Source organism: Zeus faber, assembly GCF_960531495.2.
Source record: "Zeus faber genome assembly, chromosome: 11".
Classification (NCBI taxonomy): domain Eukaryota; kingdom Metazoa; phylum Chordata; class Actinopteri; order Zeiformes; family Zeidae; genus Zeus; species Zeus faber.
In genome coordinates, this window is record NC_137205.1 from 15,569,106 (window position 1) to 15,594,347 (window position 25,242).

Sequence of the window (25,242 nt, forward strand, 5' to 3'; positions counted from 1 at the left end):
GGGATCGGTGAAGGGGGGGGGGGGGGGCGACCGGCGCGCTCGGATCGTTTCTTCCTTTTCACAATCTTGACGTTGAGACGTTTTCACCGATACCTCAGCGCGTTTGTTTCGAAGTGTTCGTACGTGTAAAAACAAAACATTTTTAATATCAAGGTTTCCATGCCGGTCCGTGCCATCCGTGGGTTGCGTCGAGGAAGAAAAAAAAAGGCACATCGTCGTGGATTTGTATATATATATATATATATATATATATATATATATATATATATATATATATATATATATATATATATATATATATACACAAATAAAAACAGCAACAACAATAATTCAAATATTAGGTCACGTTCACGCACGATTCTCGTCTGCCACGTTCTCTGTCCGTCCTGATTGTTTAACGGGTCATGGCCGCGGTCAGGGCGCCCTCTGCTGTTCGGAGAGGGGTACTGCACGTGCATGGTCGCTTTGCAACAAAACCCAAACTAAAAAGAGAACATTTCACACTTACACTTACACTTAGTCATTAAGCAGACGCCTTTATCCAGAGCGACTTACAAGGGAGAATAACATTCAAGCTACATTGCGACAGAGACATTGGTGTAACCATAAATACTGCTAAGTAGTGCTAAGTAATTGTAGGTTAGGAGAGGAGGTGCTCTCTGAAGAGCTGGGTCTTCGAGTGCTTCTTAAAGACAGAGAGGGAGGCCCCTGCTCTGGTCATTTTTGGCAGCTCGTTCCACCAACGTGGAACTACAAATGAGAATAAGAGGAAAAATGTAAACGGTCTCTCTGTGCACTTCTGTGTTTATCCAGGCGTCCGGACACGAAACTTGGCGCATTGGCCTTGGATATGTACTGAGGCGATTTCCTAAAAAAGACACACAAATTAAAAAAAAAAAACACGACACAATTGCAGACACACTCCCTCTATCGCTCTCTCTCACACACACACACACACACACACACACACACACACCCCTAATTGGAATTGGGAGCTTTTAATTAACCCAGTCGGAATGTTTTGGGAGTAGTCCAAACTCGGGACGGGAATTGAATCGTTTCCGCCATCCGATCATCTTTCCGGCTTGGCTCATGCACTGTCACAACACTCCCAACTGCGGGTTTACAAGGCAAGCACGCTCCCGCGTTTTTCGCCGTTCGGGGGGGGATCTGCGCTGCCGGCACTCGACACTTTATTCGGGAAAAGACACACGTGGAAACCGAGAGGACAACTTCACGTTCAAAAACACACACAGAAGTGAAGAGCACCCACATCTTGTTCCTGTACGATTTTATACCATGTATGCAAATATATATCTATTTTTTTTTTTTTTGTCTTGTGGAGTGTATTTCACATTTTCCTCCAGATATATTTCTTAATTTAAAAGATTCAGCGCAAAAAAAAAACAAACAACAACAACATTATGAACTCACACAAACTATGACAGTGCTGCCACAAACCTTTTCAAGGAAACCATGAGCCCCTTAGGAAGATAAGATAAAAACACAAAGCACGTAAAGCACCTGACTCGGTGTAAAAACAGCTATTTGATAGCTTCGGCGTGTCTGTTGTAAGGAGCAGGTTTTACAACATTATATTTCCTCATTTTTTATTTTTTTTTTCCTTCTCTTTTGGTTTAAGTTGATGATTCCATCTTGGTGCTCCGGCGCCTTAGCACGGCCCGCTCTCCACAATGATCTCTCTCTCGTGACGCCGTCCTTCCACTTCGGTGTAACCGGGCTGGAACGCCTGCTTTCGGAACTTCGAGGGGTGACAGGGGGGGACGACAGCAACGGGTTTAAGGTCAATGACGTGAAAGGGAACTCTATTTATATATATATTAAAAAAAAATATATAAATGAAACTTATCATTGGACATGTTTAACTTCCAGAATGTGAATCTGTTGATACGGAGGTGTACGTTTGCTGTTTAAATATTTGAGGTTTATGGTCAACATTCTGTCTGCGATTTGTTTTTTGAGGTTCATTTTCCTTTTTTTTTTTTTGCCTTATATTTGGCTTATATATTATTCAGGCTTATATGCAAGGTTCACTCGTTTATTTAATAAGTTATTGTATATAACTTATTTTTGTAGTTATTATTGTTTTTATGTCGTTTTTTTGGATATCTTTGTTGTTTACCATTAGGTGTAGCGTGTATCGCCATGGCTGTATTGTGTACAGTAAACTGCTCGGTTTTATGGTATATTTTCTTTTTTTTTATTCTATTGCTTCATTTTTATCGCTCTTATCTATCTGTGCCCCCGTCGCAAGGAGGCAGCGCGGCGGCGGCGGCTCTCACCAGACAGACGGTTGAAGCAGCGGCGGGATGGTAGTTGATGTAAAGAGCCAGAAGCACCAGAGCCAGGAGCAGCACTGCGGCCGCCACCACTCCGGCCATGACGCCCACATGAGTGAAGCGATCGGCGTGCTTTGGAAACCCCGCCCTCAGGTCTGAAACGCCACAGTGAAAAGAGACGATCGGGAAATTCCATCCGACAAAACACGGCCCTTTTTGAGAGAGCCACTAGTTATCGACACTACATCGGGGTCATGACGGATCCTCCTCCAGACTACATACGTTCGGGGGGGGGCGCTCACCATCAGTTTTACAGCCGCGCTGCTTGGGAGCGTCTGTGCCCTGCTCCGGTGCGACGGAGGGGGCGACCGAGCCGTCGGCTCCTTCTCTGGAGTACTCGTCGCAGGCGGCGTCCTTACTCTGTTCGGAGCCCACACGCACAGTTAAATGCGCTCAAATGTTGTGATTTCAAACGGAAGCGGACGCATAGAGGGTGTGTGCGCCCGTACCTCTGAGCAGGAATAGTCCAACCATTCCTGCCGGTGTCTGTCCATTCCGTCTGAACACCTGAAAGGCACCAGAACGCACATCAGCACGATTGTTAACTCTACAACTCTACAACTCTGCCTCCTTTGGCTTGATACTTTGAACCTGAGCCACACAGGGTTAAAAACACTCAGCCTTTTACATTATAGATACACACACACACACACACACACACACACACACACACACACACACACACACACACAATATTTGTGATAACCTTTTTTTGTTTTCTACCCTGTCACATACAGTACATGTTGTATATGTTTATGCAAACTATTTATGCAAATTCCCCACTTTTGTCCGAATGTCTATTGACGCAGAGGTTTGATTCTTAGGTGTTGTCGTATATTGCCATTTTTTCCCCTCTATTTTGTAGTTATTTTATTGGGTTTCTTGTACACTGCAATTTCTGTATATTTTAGGCTCACTCTATACGTTGTTATTCTTGTTCCTTTGTTCTTATTTCCCGCTGTTTTGATGTGTGCTGCTGATGAATAAAGTATCCATCCATCCATATAGGTTAGCGTGCTGCGTGTACCAACCTCTGCAGGACGTTGCACCAGCTACAGCCAAACGTTTGGTTGGACGACAGGCAGCTCTCACAGCTTTTATGTTGCAGGCATGCTGAGATAGAGAGAGAGAGAGAGAGAGAGAGGAAGAAATAAAGGTATTGCACTCTTGCGGTGGTGATGGATGAATATGTTCCATATTTGAAACCACGCCCTAAATGCATGTATGACTAGAAGGGCACATTTACCTGGCAGTGCAGTGAACTGGAAAGCAGAGTGGTTTGTGATCTTTGCCGTTTCTATTTCCACCCGATGGTACTCATAAATGGTGCGTTGTGGGGCTCCTGTAGGAGAGACATCTAAGTTAACTCTGGTCTGTGAGAGGTTTGAATGAGGGCGGGGCAATATGTTGATATAATATAGATACCATGATATGAGACTATTTGGTTATTGAAGTATTGTGATAGAGTCAAATGCTGTCTTTAAGGCTGTATTACAGTAAAGTAATGCATCTTTTTCAACGTCAGACCGTTCTGGCTGTTCTCTCCAACTGCTCGGTCATAATATCCACATGACTGATTGTTTCTGAAGTATATAGTATAAATATCTTATGAAAGTACCAATAGTATACCCAAAATGTCGTCAAATTGTCGCTATAGAGGTATTCATCGAGACATAAAAAAGATATTTGATTTTTGTCGATATAGCACAGCCCTAGTTCGATCGTCTCGACAACGACGGAAAAGGTGGAAGGGGCAAACAGGGACTGGAATCCCTGCACCGTACGCGGCTGACCTCGCAGTCCAGGAGAAGGCAGCGCGACCATGAAGGCGTCGGACAGACCGGCCTTCACCGGATGCTGGGCCGAGCCCACGGCCTCCACGGGGAGGGGCACCTGACGAGCGGGGGAGAGAGCGCGGTCAAAAGGCGAGGCGAGAAGGGACGCAAACAGCCGAGGTGAACGGGCCTCACATCTCGGTAGCTGAAGGTGATGCTCCCCGTGCGATGCAGCGCCGCCTGGAAGGTGAAGGCGCCCTCGGGCTCTCGGCCGTGGAGCCTGACGCGGTCCCACTGCACCACGAAGACCTCGCCTGAGCGGGGAGCGGCGGGAGGAAAAGAGAAGGGGAAAGGTTGCCGTTCGTCCTTCCTCGGCTCAGTTTAAAGCACGACATCCGCCGCGTCGGGTTACACACATGAGCAGACGCCTCACCGTTGTCCAGGTATTGCACGGTGGACTCTTGAGAGAAACTGGGGTCAAAGTTCGCCATCAGCGGGGCAACGTACTGCGTGGCCGTCAGCATGCGATGGACGACGTCGCCCATGAAAATGAAGCCTGGAAAAGCGGACGGCGGATGAGACCTTGTCCTCGCTCGAGTAAAAAATTGGCAAATGCTGTGGATATTTTTGCGGAAAAGAGGTCGACGAGCATCCGTCCAGACGTAAACGTAAACGTACCTCCCGTCGCTACGGTGACCTGCCTCAGGTGATGGCCGTAGAACGGAAAGTCAAACGTCAGGGGGATCCTCTGCGAGGAAGGGGTAAATGGGGATGGATGGGTAGGCGGGAGAAAGGTGCAATGAGATTAGTTAAAAAAAAAAAATAATAATAATAATAATAAGCTGTTTTCTATCAGTGAATAGGTTTTTTTCGTTTTTTTATTAATCTTTGTTTATATATTATCAGCGATTAGTATCAAGTAATTGTTGTTCATTTTCAGACTACATTATAGACTCCACATCTCCCAAATTGTCAAACTAATTATATAAGTTAAACTGAATAAATGTGATTATGATTAATTTGGCCAAATTTTTATTGACACAAAAAGAGCTGACACCATTACTGTGAATGAATCTCTTATATAGAGTCCACACAACAATAACAAACATTTTCATGACACAAGGGGGCACCTGGAATTGAACCAGGGACCTCTTGATCTGCAGTCAAATGCTCTGCCACTTTTTTTTTTTAGATCATACAACCTATGACCCAACTCTGAATTAGACTTTATGCCCGGACCCCCTATCACGTTATACATTTCAAGTTATAAACGCGCGCACTGTGGGTTGCCCAGGACACTGTTCTACCAATAACTAACTTTGTAGAGCGTCGATTTTTCACTTCCATTTTTAAAAGCTATGTGGCCAACACCGCACGTGCTGGTGGTAAACATCCGGATTGACGGAAAAACCTTGACATGGAAGACAGGGGGCACCCAGATTTGAACTGGGGACCTCTTGATCTGCAGTCAAATGCTCTGCCACTGAGCTACACCCCCACACCACTGCAGTGTGGGTTGCCCAGGAAACTGTTCTACCAATAACTAACTTTGTAGAGCGTTGATTTTTCACTCCCATTTTTAAAAGCTATGTGGCCACACCGCACGTGCTGGTAGTAAACATCCAGATTGACGGAAAAACCTTGACATGGAAGACAGGGGGCACCCAGATTTGAACTGGGGACCTCTTGATCTGCAGTCAAATGCTCTGCCACTGAGCTACACCCCCACACCACTACAGTGTGGGTTGCCCAGGAAAAACTGTTCTACCAATAACTAACTTTGTAGAGCGTTGATTTTTCACTTCCATTTTTAAAAGCTATGTGGCCAACACCGCACGTGCTGGTGGTAAACATCCGGATTGATGGAAAAACCTTGACATCGAAGACAGGGGGCACCCAGATTTGAACTGGGGACCTCTTGATCTGCAGCACATGCTGGTGGTAAACATCCAGACTGATGGAAAAACCTTGACATGGAAGACAGGGGACACCCAGATTTGAACTGGGGACCTCTTGATCTGCAGTCAAATGCTCTGCCACTGAGCTACACCCCCTCACCACCAGGGTGTGGGTTGCCCAGGAAACTGTTCTACCAATAACTAACTTTGTAGAGCGTTGATTTTTCACTTCCATTTTTAAAAGCTATGTGGCCAACACCGCACGTGCTGGTGGTAAACATCCAGATTGACGGAAAAACCTTGCCTTGGAAGACAGGGGGCACCCAGATTTGAACTGGGGACCTCTTGATCTGCAGTCAAATGCTCTGCCACTGAGCTACACCCCCACACCACTACAGTGTGGGTTGCCCAGGAAACTGTTCTACCAATAACTAACTTTGTAGAGCGTTGATTTTTCACTTCCATTTTTAAAAGCTATGTGGCCAACACCGCACGTGCTGGTGGTAAACATTCAGATTGACGGAAAAACCTTGACATCGAAGACAGGGGGCACCCAGATTTGAACTGGGGACCTCTTGATCTGCAGTCAAATGCTCTGCCACTGAGCTACACCCCCACACCACTTCAGAGAGGGTTGCCCAGGAAACTGTTCTACCAATAACTAACTTTGTAGAGCGTTGATTTTTCACTTCCATTTTTAAAAGCTATGTGGCCAACACCGCACGTGCTGGTGGTAAACATCCGGATTGATGGAAAAACCTTGACATCGAAGACAGGGGGCACCCAGATTTGAACTGGGGACCTCTTGATCTGCAGCACATGCTGGTGGTAAACATCCAGACTGATGGAAAAACCTTGACATGGAAGACAGGGGGCACCCAGATTTGAACTGGGGACCTCTTGATCTGCAGTCAAATGCTCTGCCACTGAGCTACACCCCCACACCACTACAGTGTGGGTTGCCCAGGAAACTGTTCTACCAATAACTAACTTTGTAGAGCGTTGATTTTTCACTTCCATTTTTAAAAGCTATGTGGCCAACACCGCACGTGCTGGTGGTAAACATTCAGATTGACGGAAAAACCTTGACATCGAAGACAGGGGGCACCCAGATTTGAACTGGGGACCTCTTGATCTGCAGTCAAATGCTCTGCCACTGAGCTACACCCCCACACCACTTCAGAGAGGGTTGCCCAGGAAACTGTTCTACCAATAACTAACTTTGTAGAGCGTTGATTTTTCACTTCCATTTTTAAAAGCTATGTGGCCAACACCGCACGTGCTGGTGGTAAACATCCAGATTGACGGAAAAACCTTGACATGGAAGACAGGGGGCACCCAGATTTGAACTGGGGACCTCTTGATCTGCAGTCAAATGCTCTGCCACTGAGCTACACCCCCACACCACTACAGTGTGGGTTGCCCAGGAAACTGTTCTACCAATAACTAACTTTGTAGAGCGTTGATTTTTCACTTCCATTTTTAAAAGCTATGTGGCCAACACCGCAAGTGCTGGTGGTAAACATCCGGATTGATGGAAAAACCTTGACATGGAAGACAGGGGGCACCCAGATTTGAACTGGGGACCTCTTGATCTGCAGCACATGCTGGTGGTAAACATCCAGACTGATGGAAAAACCTTGACATGGAAGACAGGGGGCACCCAGATTTGAACTGGGGACCTCTTGATCTGCAGTCAAATGCTCTGCCACTGAGCTACACCCCCACACCACTGCAGTGAGGGTTGCCCAGGAAACTGTTCTACCAATAACTAACTTTGTAGAGCGTTGATTTTTCACTCCCATTTTTAAAAGCTATGTGGCCACACCGCACGTGCTGGTAGTAAACATCCAGATTGACGGAAAAACCTTGACATGGAAGACAGGGGGCACCCAGATTTGAACTGGGGACCTCTTGATCTGCAGTCAAATGCTCTGCCACTGAGCTACACCCCCACACCACTACAGTGTGGGTTGCCCAGGAAAAACTGTTCTACCAATAACTAACTTTGTAGAGCGTTGATTTTTCACTTCCATTTTTAAAAGCTATGTGGCCAACACCGCACGTGCTGGTGGTAAACATCCGGATTGATGGAAAAACCTTGACATCGAAGACAGGGGGCACCCAGATTTGAACTGGGGACCTCTTGATCTGCAGCACATGCTGGTGGTAAACATCCAGACTGATGGAAAAACCTTGACATGGAAGACAGGGGGCACCCAGATTTGAACTGGGGACCTCTTGATCTGCAGTCAAATGCTCTGCCACTGAGCTACACCCCCACACCACTACAGTGTGGGTTGCCCAGGAAACTGTTCTACCAATAACTAACTTTGTAGAGCGTTGATTTTTCACTTCCATTTTTAAAAGCTATGTGGCCAACACCGCACGTGCTGGTGGTAAACATTCAGATTGACGGAAAAACCTTGACATCGAAGACAGGGGGCACCCAGATTTGAACTGGGGACCTCTTGATCTGCAGTCAAATGCTCTGCCACTGAGCTACACCCCCACACCACTTCAGAGAGGGTTGCCCAGGAAACTGTTCTACCAATAACTAACTTTGTAGAGCGTTGATTTTTCACTTCCATTTTTAAAAGCTATGTGGCCAACACCGCACGTGCTGGTGGTAAACATCCAGATTGACGGAAAAACCTTGACATGGAAGACAGGGGGCACCCAGATTTGAACTGGGGACCTCTTGATCTGCAGTCAAATGCTCTGCCACTGAGCTACACCCCCACACCACTACAGTGTGGGTTGCCCAGGAAACTGTTCTACCAATAACTAACTTTGTAGAGCGTTGATTTTTCACTTCCATTTTTAAAAGCTATGTGGCCAACACCGCAAGTGCTGGTGGTAAACATCCGGATTGATGGAAAAACCTTGACATGGAAGACAGGGGGCACCCAGATTTGAACTGGGGACCTCTTGATCTGCAGCACATGCTGGTGGTAAACATCCAGACTGATGGAAAAACCTTGACATGGAAGACAGGGGGCACCCAGATTTGAACTGGGGACCTCTTGATCTGCAGTCAAATGCTCTGCCACTGAGCTACACCCCCACACCACTGCAGTGAGGGTTGCCCAGGAAACTGTTCTACCAATAACTAACTTTGTAGAGCGTTGATTTTTCACTCCCATTTTTAAAAGCTATGTGGCCACACCGCACGTGCTGGTAGTAAACATCCAGATTGACGGAAAAACCTTGACATGGAAGACAGGGGGCACCCAGATTTGAACTGGGGACCTCTTGATCTGCAGTCAAATGCTCTGCCACTGAGCTACACCCCCACACCACTACAGTGTGGGTTGCCCAGGAAAAACTGTTCTACCAATAACTAACTTTGTAGAGCGTTGATTTTTCACTTCCATTTTTAAAAGCTATGTGGCCAACACCGCACGTGCTGGTGGTAAACATCCGGATTGATGGAAAAACCTTGACATCGAAGACAGGGGGCACCCAGATTTGAACTGGGGACCTCTTGATCTGCAGCACATGCTGGTGGTAAACATCCAGACTGATGGAAAAACCTTGACATGGAAGACAGGGGGCACCCAGATTTGAACTGGGGACCTCTTGATCTGCAGTCAAATGCTCTGCCACTGAGCTACACCCCCTCACCACTACGGTGTGGGTTGCCCATGAAACTGTTCTACCAATAACTAACTTTGTAGAGCGTTGATTTTTCACTTCCATTTTTAAAAGCTATGTGGCCAACACCGCACGTGCTGGTGGTAAACATCCAGATTGACGGAAAAACCTTGACATGGAAGACAGGGGGCACCCAGATTTGAACTGGGGACCTCTTGATCTGCAGTCAAATGCTCTGCCACTGAGCTACACCCCCACACCACTACAGTGTGGGTTGCCCAGGAAACTGTTCTACCAATAACTAACTTTGTAGAGCGTTGATTTTTCACTTCCATTTTTAAAAGCTATGTGGCCAACACCGCACGTGCTGGTGGTAAACATTCAGATTGACGGAAAAACCTTGACATCGAAGACAGGGGGCACCCAGATTTGAACTGGGGACCTCTTGATCTGCAGTCAAATGCTCTGCCACTGAGCTACACCCCCACACCACTACAGTGTGGGTTGCCCAGGAAACTGTTCTACCAATAACTAACTTTGTAGAGCGTTGATTTTTCACTTCCATTTTTAAAAGCTATGTGGCCAACACCGCAAGTGCTGGTGGTAAACATCCGGATTGATGGAAAAACCTTGACATGGAAGACAGGGGGCACCCAGATTTGAACTGGGGACCTCTTGATCTGCAGCACATGCTGGTGGTAAACATCCAGACTGATGGAAAAACCTTGACATGGAAGACAGGGGGCACCCAGATTTGAACTGGGGACCTCTTGATCTGCAGTCAAATGCTCTGCCACTGAGCTACACCCCCACACCACTGCAGTGAGGGTTGCCCAGGAAACTGTTCTACCAATAACTAACTTTGTAGAGCGTTGATTTTTCACTCCCATTTTTAAAAGCTATGTGGCCACACCGCACGTGCTGGTAGTAAACATCCAGATTGACGGAAAAACCTTGACATGGAAGACAGGGGGCACCCAGATTTGAACTGGGGACCTCTTGATCTGCAGTCAAATGCTCTGCCACTGAGCTACACCCCCACACCACTACAGTGTGGGTTGCCCAGGAAAAACTGTTCTACCAATAACTAACTTTGTAGAGCGTTGATTTTTCACTTCCATTTTTAAAAGCTATGTGGCCAACACCGCACGTGCTGGTGGTAAACATCCGGATTGATGGAAAAACCTTGACATCGAAGACAGGGGGCACCCAGATTTGAACTGGGGACCTCTTGATCTGCAGCACATGCTGGTGGTAAACATCCAGACTGATGGAAAAACCTTGACATGGAAGACAGGGGGCACCCAGATTTGAACTGGGGACCTCTTGATCTGCAGTCAAATGCTCTGCCACTGAGCTACACCCCCTCACCACTACCGTGTGGGTTGCCCATGAAACTGTTCTACCAATAACTAACTTTGTAGAGCGTTGATTTTTCACTTCCATTTTTAAAAGCTATGTGGCCAACACCGCACGTGCTGGTGGTAAACATCCGGATTGATGGAAAAACCTTGACATGGAAGACAGGGGGCACCCAGATTTGAACTGGGGACCTCTTGATCTGCAGTCAAATGCTCTGCCACTGAGCTACACCCCCACACCACTACAGTGTGGGTTGCCCAGGAAAAACTGTTCTACCAATAACTAACTTTGTAGAGCGTTGATTTTTCACTTCCATTTTTAAAAGCTATGTGGCCAACACCGCACGTGCTGGTGGTAAACATCCGGATTGATGGAAAAACCTTGACATCGAAGACAGGGGGCACCCAGATTTGAACTGGGGACCTCTTGATCTGCAGCACATGCTGGTGGTAAACATCCAGACTGATGGAAAAACCTTGACATGGAAGACAGGGGGCACCCAGATTTGAACTGGGGACCTCTTGATCTGCAGTCAAATGCTCTGCCACTGAGCTACACCCCCTCACCACTACCGTGTGGGTTGCCCATGAAACTGTTCTACCAATAACTAACTTTGTAGAGCGTTGATTTTTCACTTCCATTTTTAAAAGCTATGTGGCCAACACCGCACGTGCTGGTGGTAAACATCCAGATTGACGGAAAAACCTTGACATGGAAGACAGGGGGCACCCAGATTTGAACTGGGGACCTCTTGATCTGCAGTCAAATGCTCTGCCACTGAGCTACACCCCCACACCACTACAGTGTGGGTTGCCCAGGAAACTGTTCTACCAATAACTAACTTTGTAGAGCGTTGATTTTTCACTTCCATTTTTAAAAGCTATGTGGCCAACACCGCACGTGCTGGTGGTAAACATTCAGATTGACGGAAAAACCTTGACATCGAAGACAGGGGGCACCCAGATTTGAACTGGGGACCTCTTGATCTGCAGTCAAATGCTCTGCCACTGAGCTACACCCCCACACCACTACAGTGTGGGTTGCCCAGGAAACTGTTCTACCAATAACTAACTTTGTAGAGCGTTGATTTTTCACTTCCATTTTTAAAAGATATGTGGCCAACACCGCACGTGCTGGTGGTAAACATTCAGATTGACGGAAAAACCTTGACATCGAAGACAGGGGGCACCCAGATTTGAACTGGGGACCTCTTGATCTGCAGTCAAATGCTCTGCCACTGAGCTACACCCCCACACCACTTCAGAGAGGGTTGCCCAGGAAACTGTTCTACCAATAACTAACTTTGTAGAGCGTTGATTTTTCACTTCCATTTTTAAAAGCTATGTGGCCAACACCGCACGTGCTGGTGGTAAACATCCAGATTGACGGAAAAACCTTGACATGGAAGACAGGGGGCACCCAGATTTGAACTGGGGACCTCTTGATCTGCAGTCAAATGCTCTGCCACTGAGCTACACCCCCACACCACTACAGTGTGGGTTGCCCAGGAAACTGTTCTACCAATAACTAACTTTGTAGAGCGTTGATTTTTCACTTCCATTTTTAAAAGATATGTGGCCAACACCGCACATGCTGGTGGTAAACATCCAGACTGATGGAAAAACCTTGACATGGAAGACAGGGGGCACCCAAATTTGAACTGGGGACCTCTTGATCCGCAGTCAATTGCTGGTGGTAAACATCCAGACTGATGGAAAAACCTTGACATGGAAGACAGGGGGCACCCAGAGTTGAACTGGGGACCTCTTGATCTGCAGTCAAATGCTCTGCCACTGAGCTACACCCCCACACCACTACAGTGTGGGTTGCCCAGGAAACTGTTCTACCAATAACTAACTTTGTAGAGCGTTGATTTTTCACTTCCATTTTTAAAAGCATGTGGCCAACACCGCACGTGCTGATGGTAAACATCAAGACTGATGGAAAAACCTTGACATGGAAGACAGGGGGCACCCAGATTTGAACTGGGGACCTCTTGATCTGCAGCACATGCTGGTGGTAAACATCCAGATTGACGGAAAAACCTTGACATGGAAGACAGGGGGCACCCAGATTTGAACTGGGGACCTCTTGAGCTGCAGTCAAATGCTCTGCCACTGAGCTACACCCCCACACCACTACAGTGTGGGTTGCCCAGGAAACTGTTCTACCAATAACTAACTTTGTAGCGTGTTGATTTTTCACTTCCATTTTTAAAAGCTATGTGGCCAACACCGCACGTGCTGGTGGTAAACTTCCAGATTGACGGAAAAACCTTGACATGGAAGACAGGGGGCACCCAGATTTGAACTGGGGACCTCTTGATCTGCACTCAAATGCTCTGCCACTGAGCTACACCCCCACACCACTACAGTGTGGGTTGCCCAGGAAACTGTTCTACCAATAACTAACTATAGGAGCTATACCCCCTCTGAAAACAATATCCCTAGCATTGACAATGGACTGTGTGTGTGTGCGTGTGTGTGTGTGTGTGTGTGTGTGTGTGTCCATCTGTCTGTCTGTCTGTCTGTCTTACCGCCGCCTGCTTGTGTGTGTTGGACAGGATGCTGTGCATCCTGACTTGGCCGTGCTGGAGGTCACTCATATCTATCCACAGTTCGTTTGTGCGCCGGTCCTCGGGGCCAAAGCTTCGCCATGTGTAATACCTTCCAGAGTCCTCCTTCCAGACAGAAAATTACAGACAAGCAAATAGTCCGGTTGTATAAAAGATTCCCTGTGCTCAATTCCAAATAAACCAAATCAAACACGTCAAGAGTAATGACAAAACGCTACAAACAGAGGCGGTCATGTGGAGCTTTTGTTTTCCGTGACTTACCACCCGGCGTGTCACGTTGTCTGGTAGGGTGTCGATGGTCACTCCTCCCCCCTGGACCTCCCGGCTCATCCTGCCGCGCCCAGGGGACCACCTCTGGACGCTCCGGGCCCCGAGATCTGCTCTGGGCGAGTCCTCGTCGCGTTGTCTGACCCCACTGAAAGAAACATCTGTCCGAAACGCAACATTTATCTGCGTCAAGCTGGCGAGTTTGGCTTTCGAGGCATATTCAAAGGGGCGTGTGAAATGCTTGTTTTGCAGCACGGGGGTTGCTTAACAAGTTGAATTTGGCAGGGTGCACACACAGGATATACAGTCGATCGGAAGCAGGTCGAGGATATTCTTTTTATCCAAACAGCCGTAACGGGTGGATAAAGGCAGATTGTATGTTTTCCAGACAACATGATGAAAGATCTTCTCAATCGTGGCTCAACGCTCTGTCAGACGGATGAGGACTTAAACTCTGCTGTTGTTGTTGTTGTTTTTTGGGTTTTTTTTCTTTTGCCATATAAAGTGTGCGTTCAATGCAGTTAAAACATTGAAATGACCTTCACTGATGTTTTCGAGAAACCGCATTTTAGCAAATGCTTGCGGTGAAGCTTTGAGTGGCCAAATAGTTGGATTTTTAAACGGCTCTTAATACACGTCTTGTAAGTCAATAACTGTCTGAAAAGCTGAGACGAGAGCAGGGTCTTTTGGGTTAAACAATGTGTTGATTGGAATAACCATTATTTGCTGAGCGCGTCTCGGAGAATGCATGTTATTCAAAAGCAATCTATCTATCTATCTATCTATCTATCTATCTATCTTTTTGTACTTTTTCCTAGGACTTATTGTGTGCTATCACCGGGTGCGTTGCATTACATTTCACTGCATATATGTATGGAAGTATGTATATGTATGTGACAAATAAAAATCTTGAATCTTGAATCTATCTATCTCAATACATTTTCGCATTTTCTGTATTACGGTAAACGTGATGACGTCACGCAACCTATATAAGCCCGTCGGGCGCCAGGCGCTTTCACTGCGGGGCGTGTCATCTAACCCTAAATGTTGTCTGCCTCCTGTACATGCAACGTTCGCTGTTTTCGACTCCCGCTTTCAGCGAGCTACAGGAGGTTTTCGGACGGCGCCCGGACCTTGGGGAAACGAACAACAACAAAAAAAAAAAGCGGGGAGAACCGCCCCGTAGGACTCAGGTTTCTCGTCAGAGACACCGCGATACGCCGCGGTCAGCACGGGCTGCCGCGAAGAGTTCGCCTCTGCTGCCGCGGTGTCCACTGCGAGAGGCTTCCCTGAGCAGAACAACCTGAGCAGGGTCATCTTAGACGATCACCCCCCAATGATCCAACCGGAGGGGCCCACGCTCAAACACCCCCCCCCCCCGTCTCTTCCATGTCGAGCTTTGCATGCTTTGTTTGACGTCTAAAGGTCGTTGCACACCAGCGGCCGCCATGACTCCCTACGTCATGGCGTGGACGCCAAAGCGCAAGCGATTCGCGCCGCAGTTCCTCTTGCGGCCGCTGGCGACTGCAGGAAACGAGTGGAAAATAGAGTGAAATTATTTTGTTTAGCGTCCAAGCGTACCCCCGATGCTTTAGATTAACGTTATACAGAGGTTTTTTTTTTTAACTTTGGGATGGATATTTGCATGGATTCGGTGTCTGCGGTTTCCCTCGGCCTGTGGGTCGGACCCTCCAAGGGCGGGCTCCTGGAACAAGGGTTCCTCCTTTAAATTACATGTTCAGATTGCATGGCATTTAATGTTGGTTGTCTTTTTTTTGTTTTGTTTTTGTTTTTTTTAATACTGCACATTTAAATAAAAGTTCTTATTGAAAGAATGTTGCGGAAGCGTATTGCTGCCACGCCAGGGAAGAAAACCGTGAAGTTCGTTGTGTTGACCGTATTTTTCACGTTATCACAAGACGTTTGTTATTACGAAATACGAACGTATCACATTATTAAAAATGAACGTTTCTTGTTCCAACCATATGCTATTGATCGCTAATGTATACCGTGATAGGGGGTCCGTGCATAAAGTCTAATTCACAGTTGGGTCATAGGTTGTATGATGTAAAAACAAAAATACCTCATTCCTCATTTTAGTGTCCTGCTTGCGCAACGCAACACTGCGCCAAAGCGTCGGCGCCATTATCCAACGTGTACAATGAACCAATACAATTGAATCAGGAAGTCGAGAGCCGGAAACACAGACAGGTCGCCTGCAAAAGTAAAAGTGGTGCGTTTGGAAGCGTGTGGGCCACAGCAGTTCGTGTAAGGGGAGCTAAACTAAATCAATAAACAAACAGACTAAATAATGAACATAATTCAAAACTGTTATACAGTCATTTCGGCCGCTTTCCCCACAACTGACTGAATCATTTGCCGACGGGAGCGAACCCTGGAATTCATGTATGTAATGATTCATTTGTATATTCATCAACTTCTGAATCATATTTAATATTTATGACTTTTTATATCACGTTATAAAGTGAAAACGTATTGTTGTAGCGTAATACATTTCACATTATAATGTGATGAATAGTATGTTATAACAAAGTTTCTTGTTATAACGTGATATGTTTGTATCTCGTAATAACGTCAAAACAGTTTTACAACTTGCCCATGTTACAACAAACTTTTCACGTTTTAACGTGACACTGATCCGTTTTTATTTTTTCCGCCGCGGCAGCGATGCGCTTCCGTAGAATCCGACTGGCTTTCCCTTCGAATGTATTTTCAGTGAGTGGCTCGCGTAGGGAACAGCAGAAAGAGGCTTTAAAGTGCTCGTACAGCGACTCATCAATACAGCAAAAGGTCAAGGAATGACCTCCTCCGTTGGATCTCTGCTGTGCCTCTAATGCCTTGCATCAGCTATTTTGTGGCGCTGCAATGCAATCTATTTTTGTGGCTTCAGTTTCCATGGAAACCGTAAAAAGGGAGATGTTTGTGTATCACGGGGGGATATGGGTTTGGGTTTGTTGCCTTTCTGCTTTGAGACAAGAATTGGGTGGTGCCTCTGAAGATAACTGCATATCTCCCTTATGAGTTCCAGTTAATATTATTACAGCCTCTTTTCTAGGAATAAGGGCGTATCCAGACCCGTGGTTTGTTTGCCTTGTTCAGATTCAGGGAATAACATGTTGCACTTGGACCTTGGTTTCGATTCGCGTTCACACTGTTGGAGCAGCATCAGCAGCGTGTGTGCGCTATAGCTTTTATTGCTGTTCTCTGGCCGCTAAACCGGTGTTCGATATATGAACAACCTGAGCGAGCATCAGGGCTATGGCCTGTGTGCCCATGCCTCTGCTGCGCTCCTCTCTCCTCGCGTATGGAATGCCATTGAGTCAATATTCAATAAATAAAAATGCCTATGAAATACATCCTGGAATAAGAGGCAATAAATACACATATAAAGGTAAATATAGTTAAATTGTTTTTTAATTTAAAAAAGGGTGTTTTTCAAAATAATTTTTATTAATTTCAGGGAACTTTCATTTCATAACTCCACATTTACTTAAAGGGGACTTTAATTTCATAATGCTCCTTTTATTTATTTCATGGCACTTTCATTTCATAATGCCACATTTCCAATCGTTAAATGCAAATGAATGGGGCGCGTTTATCGTACAGATTCAGAGTCAGCAGGAGTTGTAGGCCAGTGTCACCAGACATGGCGGTTTTCCACCCAATTGGGCTACTTTTGATCTCATCGGGCTTGAAGAAATAACATTGGGTGGGTCCATAAAAATTTGGGCTGGTTTGTGAAGTAACTGGCAGGCTTTTCTTTTTCTTTAACAAGAGGGAGCAGTCATGTCCTCGTGCCTCTCCAAATGAATGCTGTGTTTTTATTTGAGATGGATTGTATTTTACTTTGTTTCCTTATTGAACCCAAACAAAACAAAGCACCGTGAGTTTCGGTCACTCGGTCGCCCTCTCACCCCAAGCCGGAGAGCCTGCCGAGACCACCCTCTCCGGGGGTCTCTGTGCGGTTGATTGGGTCGGGAACAGAGTTACCGATTTAGTGGCATTAACGGTCCAGGAATCGGAACATATGCTCCAAATGAGCTGTGTGTGAATACACCCCAAAATCTGAGTCATGGCCCCGCAGGTGGTGAATCGGAGACCTTAAAATAGATTATAAATGTCACTGATTCACACTGGTCAAAAAGAGGGATGTCTTTCATGTAATTTATTTCAATGGATACCAGGAAGTATTTTCAGAAAGCTATTTTTAAAAGGAGACGCACGGTGTGTGGAGTGCCTTGTATAGAAACAAACTTCCTCCTTACGCTGGTGAGTCAAATTGACTGTGACCCGACCACAGCATTTCCATGACTTCTCCTGAGAGCGCTGAGCGGTCAGAGGCAGAGGTGAGGCGCCACACCCTTTCCTGAGCATTTCCTCATCAATAGAATCCATATTTAAATATCAGTATGCCAAGCCAATTTAAGGAGCCCGGATGAATACAAAAGAAATGCATTTTGAGATGGTTTTTATGGAAGAAATGCATCACATCTGGCAGAGCAGTTAGAATCCGTTCTCCACTGGGAGAAGACTTTTGGTTTCTCTCGATATGTTCTTGGCAAAAAAGGGTGTTAGCATAGTCGTGTTTCAAATTGAAAGAACCGAAAGCGCCGTTGGGGAGTAAACCTGTCATCGAAAACAAGAGGAGGGCGGCGATGACCTCACACACCACAAGCCATAATCTCAGATTAAATCCGACCCCTGTGAGTCTGAGCCAGAGCAGAGAGACTGGTGCTCTTTTTCAGTGTCCGATAAGAAACACGTGTGATGTCAAATTTTGGCCAAAACCCCCCCCCCCCCCAAAAAAACATGTTTTGAAATGATTAATCATCCTTGAGATAAGCAGTTGGCGGGCGGTCGTAAAAGTGTGTTGGCTCAACTTTTCCTTTGCGTGACTCCCAACATTGCACATTTTTAGGGAAGTTGCGTGGTAAAACAATGGCTCAACTTCTTGGACTGGGAGACAAAATAACGAGACTGAAGCCATATCTAGTTATCTGTTGAGAAGACCGAGTACAAGGTGTCGACAGTGAGGTTATCGCCTTCATTTTCATCTCTTGAGACTCAGTTAAAGCTACAAATGGCTCTCGCTGGTAATTTTTCAAATTAAATGAAATTGTACACTATGCATTAGAAAGACGTCAACGATAAGGCTGAGGCCACAGTTGCAGCACAGAGGAATGGGCCTCGGTACGAACCGGGCAACATATAATTAATCTGTCTGAGTGGGTATGTATGAGTGCTGGGAAGTATTTAAGTGTTCCTTAAATTGACCAATGAATGTGCATGCTTTCTATCCTCAAGAAAGGCTGCTTTTACATGTCATTTTTGCGCGCAACTAGACAACGTTTGCTCCACTCCAGTCCAGTCGGTGGCGGTAATGCAGAAGACTATACAATAACAAGAAGAATAAAATGGATAACGAAAGACAACCAACGTGATCAAGTGTAATATCACTTTGGTTGTCTTTATTTATCCATTTTATTCTTGTGTGCTTGTATTTACTGTCAAACAAATAAACACTCTCACAATCAAGATTTTATTATCAAGTCTGAATTATATTGAAAAACATGAGTTCACACACGGGGAATTGAACCTGGGTCTACTGTGTAAGAGGGCAAACTCGTACTCATTCTACGCAACACATCCGTTTTTATGTTCATACATATATATATACAGTATATCATATATATACACAGTATTTCGTCGTTTTTCATTTTCTGTTTTTTTTTTATGATCAAAAAACGTCTTTTTCCATTTTTGTTGCGAACGGAACCTTTTTTTGAACAAAAAAATTTAAAACTGAACATAGAGTCGGTTTGTGGCTACAGATTTTTTCAAATGAAATACAATGCTGCACGTACTCGACCAATCAGAAATGTGCAGCACTGCAAGCCCCATCCCCAAAGTTGATGGACTTTTGAAAAGTACAACCCCCTGAGCAGGGACTTTTTGGTTCCTGGGACTTTGTCCCCAGAACTAAATGTAGACTCTGGTTCCTGCGGGGAGACTCTGGTTCCTCTGGTTCCTGTGTGTGTCTCTCTCTCTCTCTCTCTCTCTCTCTCTCTCTCTCTCTCTCTCTCTCTCTCTCTCTCTCTCTCTCTCTCTCTCTCTCTCTCTCTCTCTCTCTCTCTCTCTCTCTCTCTCTCTCTCTATATATATTTATTTTTTAACCTTTATTTAACCAGGTTTGTCCCATTGAGATCAGGGATCTCTTTTACAGGGGAGGCCTGACAAAGGATAGCAGCATCACAAGAGTTTCTACAAAATAAATAACATGAAAACACAAAAAACACAGATCTGATCAGTTAAAACACTTACACACAGACAACATTGGTTGAATAGATTTCACCATAGCTTTAAAATCGTTCAGGGTTACTATGTTTTGAAGCTTAAGATCTTTCTGTAGATTGTTCCATGCAGTAGGTGCAGAAAAACCCAAAAGCTTTCTTTCCAAGTTCAGTTTGGACTGTGGGAAGAGAAAATCACAGAATGTCCTGAGGGCGGAGACTATCATTTACATAATTCAAATTTAAAAAAGAACGATAAGTATGTAGGAATTTTGCCAAGAATGGCCGTGTAAATAAAAACATACCAATGACTGAGGCGGTGTGCAGGCCAATTCACTTTTGAGCATAATACGCTGGCGAGTAAGAGATCCACAGTTTGTAACAAATCTCAGAGCCCCATGATACACACCATCCCGCATGTGAAGACAGTGAGCAGAGGCATTCACGTACAACACATAACCACAATCAATAACAGATAAAAAGGTAGATTCCACCCATTTCTGTTTCACACAAAAAGAAAAGCAAAACTTGTTTCTATAGTAAAATCCTAGTCCTAATCCCACCCTCCTAAACCCAAGTAAAAGCTTCAGCTTTTTTTGGTAACATACCGGATATGTGCCTCAAAAGACAAGTGGTCATCAGTTGAAAACCCAAGGTTTTTACCAAAATACCAACTCAATTTGTTGACCATTTCTGGTGACAATTTTCTCGGACAATGCTGATGTTACCGTTCAAGAAGTGGATAAGCACATAGGTTTTGTTTTATCTGCATTTAGCACAAGTTGCAGTTGACAAAGCTGTTCTTGTACTCCATCAAATGCGGACTGAAGATACGCAAAAGCCTGAGCGGGAGTGGGAACAAAGCAGTAAAGGACCGTGTCATCGGCGTAGAATTGAAAGGCTGCGTTTGGAATATTCTGACCAAGGCAACTAATGTCTATAGTAAATAATAGTGGGCCCAGAACCAAACCTTGAGGGACCCCCTTGTGGACTTGCAGTACATCCGAGGTAGCACCCTCTAACCGAATAGCCTGGGTTCTGTCTGTCAGATCGTTTGCAATCCACCCAACTGCATGTTCAGAAAAAAAAAAATAGCAATAAGACATCCAATTAAAGTAATGTGATCAACGGTATCAAAAGCCTTAGAGACGTCTATAAAAAGAGAAAGACAGCGCTGCTTGTTATCTAGGGCTTCAGTTAAACAGTTTACGACCTTCGTGGCAGCAGTAATAGTACAATGGTTAGTGTAGAGTTGGTTGGCTACTAACTTTATACTAACCATAGTACTACTATGGTTTGTACGGCTAGGTATTCTTTAATTTCTTCACTGACCAGGAATTCAAGGAATACAATTACTTAAGATATTCAGGTTACCTCCTTTCAAAGCGGAATAATGAAGGCAGTTTATCTGTCCTCGGGTATTTTATTTGTTGACAAGGTAAAAATGTGACACAGTGGTTCAGCTATAAATTCTGATGCCAATTTAAAAAAAGGCAGCAGGCTCTAAGTTGTCTGGACCAGCTGGTTTTCTAGGAAAAGTTGTTTTGTTTTTTTTAGCTCTAATGAGCTCTATTGTGGTAACGGGGGTGAAGTTAAAGACCTGAACATTGCCAGTGGCCCTGCCATTAATTGGAAATACTCCAATTAAACAAGAAACCGGAGGAAATAAAATGATTCAAATAATTGTACATTTCGGTCTTGTCAGTTACCCTGAGACCTTTGATGAGTGCACTGGGTGGAAGAATATTTAAGTTACAGCTCGCAGACAACGATTTAAGGGTTTTCCGCGCTTCCTTTGGATTTCTGAGGCGTACTGTAGTAAAATTAAAGTAAAATTCTGCCTTTCCTTTTTTCGGGGGAGAGAGGCAGATCTGCTTCGCGACTGTCTAAAATGAAGCCAGTCGGCATCTATTCCTGACTTACGTGCCCTGGCCCGCGCTGAGTTACGTTCATGAACTACTTCTGATACCTTGGTTGTAAACCAAGGGTCATCGCGCCTTGAATTCAAAATCTACGGACGGACGGGGGGGGGCGTTTGTTTACAATATCAATGAGGCTTTCACGGAAGTAATTCCAGGCCGATCTTATCAAAACCTGCAATTCTATCCCAGTTAAAATGATTCAGATCGTGCAAGAAAGCCTGCTCAACCGACATCTTCATGTTACCTTCTTGAACAAAACCTGGCTTACCTTTAGGGATCCTCATGCCTCGCACGATGTCTCACAATGATCACAACCATCGCTCAGCTGATTTTTAAAAAGGCATATTTGTTCAAACGAAGTCAATGAGTGCCGATTTTTTTAAACATTTGGGTTTGGGTCTTGCAGGGGAATTCATTCATTGTGTGAGATTTAGGGAATCACATTGTGCATTCAATGCGGCGGACGCAGGCGTTAGCCAGTCGGACCAACACTATTTCATCGTATTTCAGTTGTGACAGAAGCTTCACATGAGTGGACAATGAATTTTTAAGGGCCGATGGGGGGGCCTATAAAATCGTACCAACATAATACGGTTATTTCTAGATAATTGTACATTAAGAGCTAACAACTCAAGTTCTTTACTTACGGACTCCGTACGCACTCATTTCACAGCAAAATTGAGCTTGACACAAACAGCCGCTCCACCCACTTTTCTATGACGATCAGTGCAATAAACATTGTGGCCATTAATGCAAATATCTTTATCATGTACAGATTTTGGATCCAGATTTCAGTGCCGTATAACCTAAGCCCTATTTCTCAGAGCAGGCAAATGCTATCAATAGGGTTCATTCTGACATTACAAAAGGAAATTTCAGCACTTTCAAGTACTTTTTTTAGGCACTATTTTCTTTTCATTTTTCATCTTCACCAAAAACAAATATATAATCAATTTTCAATGTGATCTTAATCATTTAAAATATAACATATTAGTCTCATTGTCTATTATTTATTACTATATCTACTTTTAATCTCATTGTCATCTACTATTATAAGAGTCTATTTCCAACCATGCTGGATTAAATGGACATTTCCCTGGCATAATCTGTCCTAAAAGCGATTCTGGAAATGTTTTATTACGTTACACTTTGGAAAACAAAACCAGGAGAAACATCGCAGGCTTCCAATGCGTTCTTTTCAAGGACTCAGCACCTCAGCACATTTTTTTGCCTATTTTCAAGGCATTCCAATACTTCAATGTCTGAGGACGAAATTCAAGCACTTCAGGCACCTCCCTGACCCGGTAAGAACCCAGTATCAATGCAGCCCGGTGACACTTTCTGAAGCTCACCAGACTCACAGCCTGCCACATCCCACCACACACTGGCGGTGCCACCCGTGGAACCCTTGACCCTCCTCCCTTGGCGGTTTCGGCTGCCGCCAGACGCTTTGTCGAAGAGAAAGAAAAATGCACCCGATCTAATTTTAAAAACCCGAGCGGGGCTGTTGTTTGCGGCTTGTCGTTTCGAGTCCGTCGCATGCTTGTGGCGTAGGGTTTTATGGGAGACTTTGCCGTAAACTAGGTCACTCACTTCTCTGCATCGAGTAGCACGACGTGTGCATTCGACGCCCCATAAAGATTCCTCGGCGAGTAAATTAAAATAACATTAACGAGCGCAACAGTCTGAACAGAAAGCCAGGACACAGCATCCCTACATCAAATCTCAGCAAACTTTAGATATAGAATTCTACTTAACGCCAAAGAGGTTTTAAGAGACAACAGAGGGGAGTGTTGTTTACTGTTTGTAGGAAATATATTCCTACCAATCTCATCAATCAAAATCAATTACCGTCGGACACAAATAACCTCATGTTAATGTTTGTCGGGTAAGAAACTGTCCTGGAAAGATCAATTACGACTTAGCAAATGTATTTTTATTTTTATTTTTCTTAATCACGCCACTCAATTTCCACAAATAGCTGAGTGTTTTATTGAGTTAATGAGTCACAAGAAAACAACCAGTTTCTCATAAAACTCAACTCCTGCACTTAAAGAAAGGGAAAAGCAAATGGAGGCTCACCTGTCTGCTGAAGAGCCCAAACTCTCCCCAACTCCGTTGTGGAGAAGCAGAGGAAAAGGACGAGTGAAATGAAATTCATTGTGAAAAGAAAAGGGAGAAAAAACACACAATCCTTGGTATCTTCCCTCAGCGCCCTCCTTCCAAGCCTAAACGCTTCTCTCAGAGTCTCACTTCTACCCCGTGCGTCACTCCCTAACTCCCTCACAATCCATCCCTCTCCCGCTCCACATATCCCCGAGGCACACTTTCTCCTCTCTGAAGTACTCTTCCTCCGTTGCCATGGTGATCACACAGCGACGAGGATCTTCTGGTGAGACGTTTGGCAAGTTGAGAGAGAAGGTGTTTCTGTAAAACCCTATGTGGATACTGCCCTTTTATGTCTTTTACGTAGGCTTCTGGGGGACTTCTCTATCCAAAAACATAAAAATAAAATGATACCAAACCACTTTCGGCGTTAAAACACCAGGCTGACCAGATAATAAACACGGAGCACAAACATCCGGACTTCCTGCTCATTGTTCTCGGGGACTTTAACAGAGCAAACCTCAGCCATGAACTGCCAAAATACAGACAGCACATAAAGCGTCCCACCAGGGATGGAAACATACTGGACCGTTGATACGCCATATTAAAGGACGCCTGTCGCTCTGTCCCCCGCGCGGCTTTGGGCCCGATCGTCATCTACAGCCAATGAGAGCGGACACGGAGTGAGGGGGGAGTGCAGCGGCCAGAAACACACAACATATATATTTTACTTTTCTTCTCTAGGTTTTTAATATATTTCTTATTTAAATTCTGCATTTATTGGTTTTTTTCTTTATATATATATATATTTTTTTTTTTTTCATTTTTAATTTTTATTTTTTACAGTGATCAAGAATGGAATAAAAAACAAATAATCCCGTCCCGCGCACGGCGTCGCGTCATTTCCGGCGTCAATTCTCGCGTGCGTTTTCGTGACAAAACGTGGTTTGGAGACGCGACAGCCTCGTCGGGGATTCCTCCTGGTGAAAGATCTTGTGACGTGTGACGCCCTGACGCCGATCGGTCATGTAGTCGACGACGACTTCAAGATTCCCGATCCCAAGACGGA

General features: G+C 45.0%; 1 protein-coding gene across 1 annotated transcript; it reads right to left on the reverse strand.

Annotated features, from left to right (window-relative positions):
* Positions 1-732: 732 nt before the first annotated feature.
* Positions 733-24,337, reverse strand: LOC307237524 (plexin domain-containing protein 1-like). The gene is made up of 13 exons (XM_080010248.1): positions 24,150-24,337; positions 13,829-13,995; positions 13,529-13,672; positions 4,814-4,883; positions 4,569-4,691; positions 4,331-4,449; positions 4,154-4,253; positions 3,607-3,702; positions 3,392-3,473; positions 2,810-2,867; positions 2,603-2,720; positions 2,304-2,455; positions 733-1,762 (listed from the first exon to the last, which is right to left on the reverse strand). Exons 1-13 carry the CDS (start codon positions 24,226-24,228, stop codon positions 1,673-1,675), a joined length of 1,398 nt encoding a protein of 465 aa, XP_079866374.1. The 5' UTR covers positions 24,229-24,337; the 3' UTR covers positions 733-1,672.
* Positions 24,338-25,242: the final 905 nt, after the last annotated feature.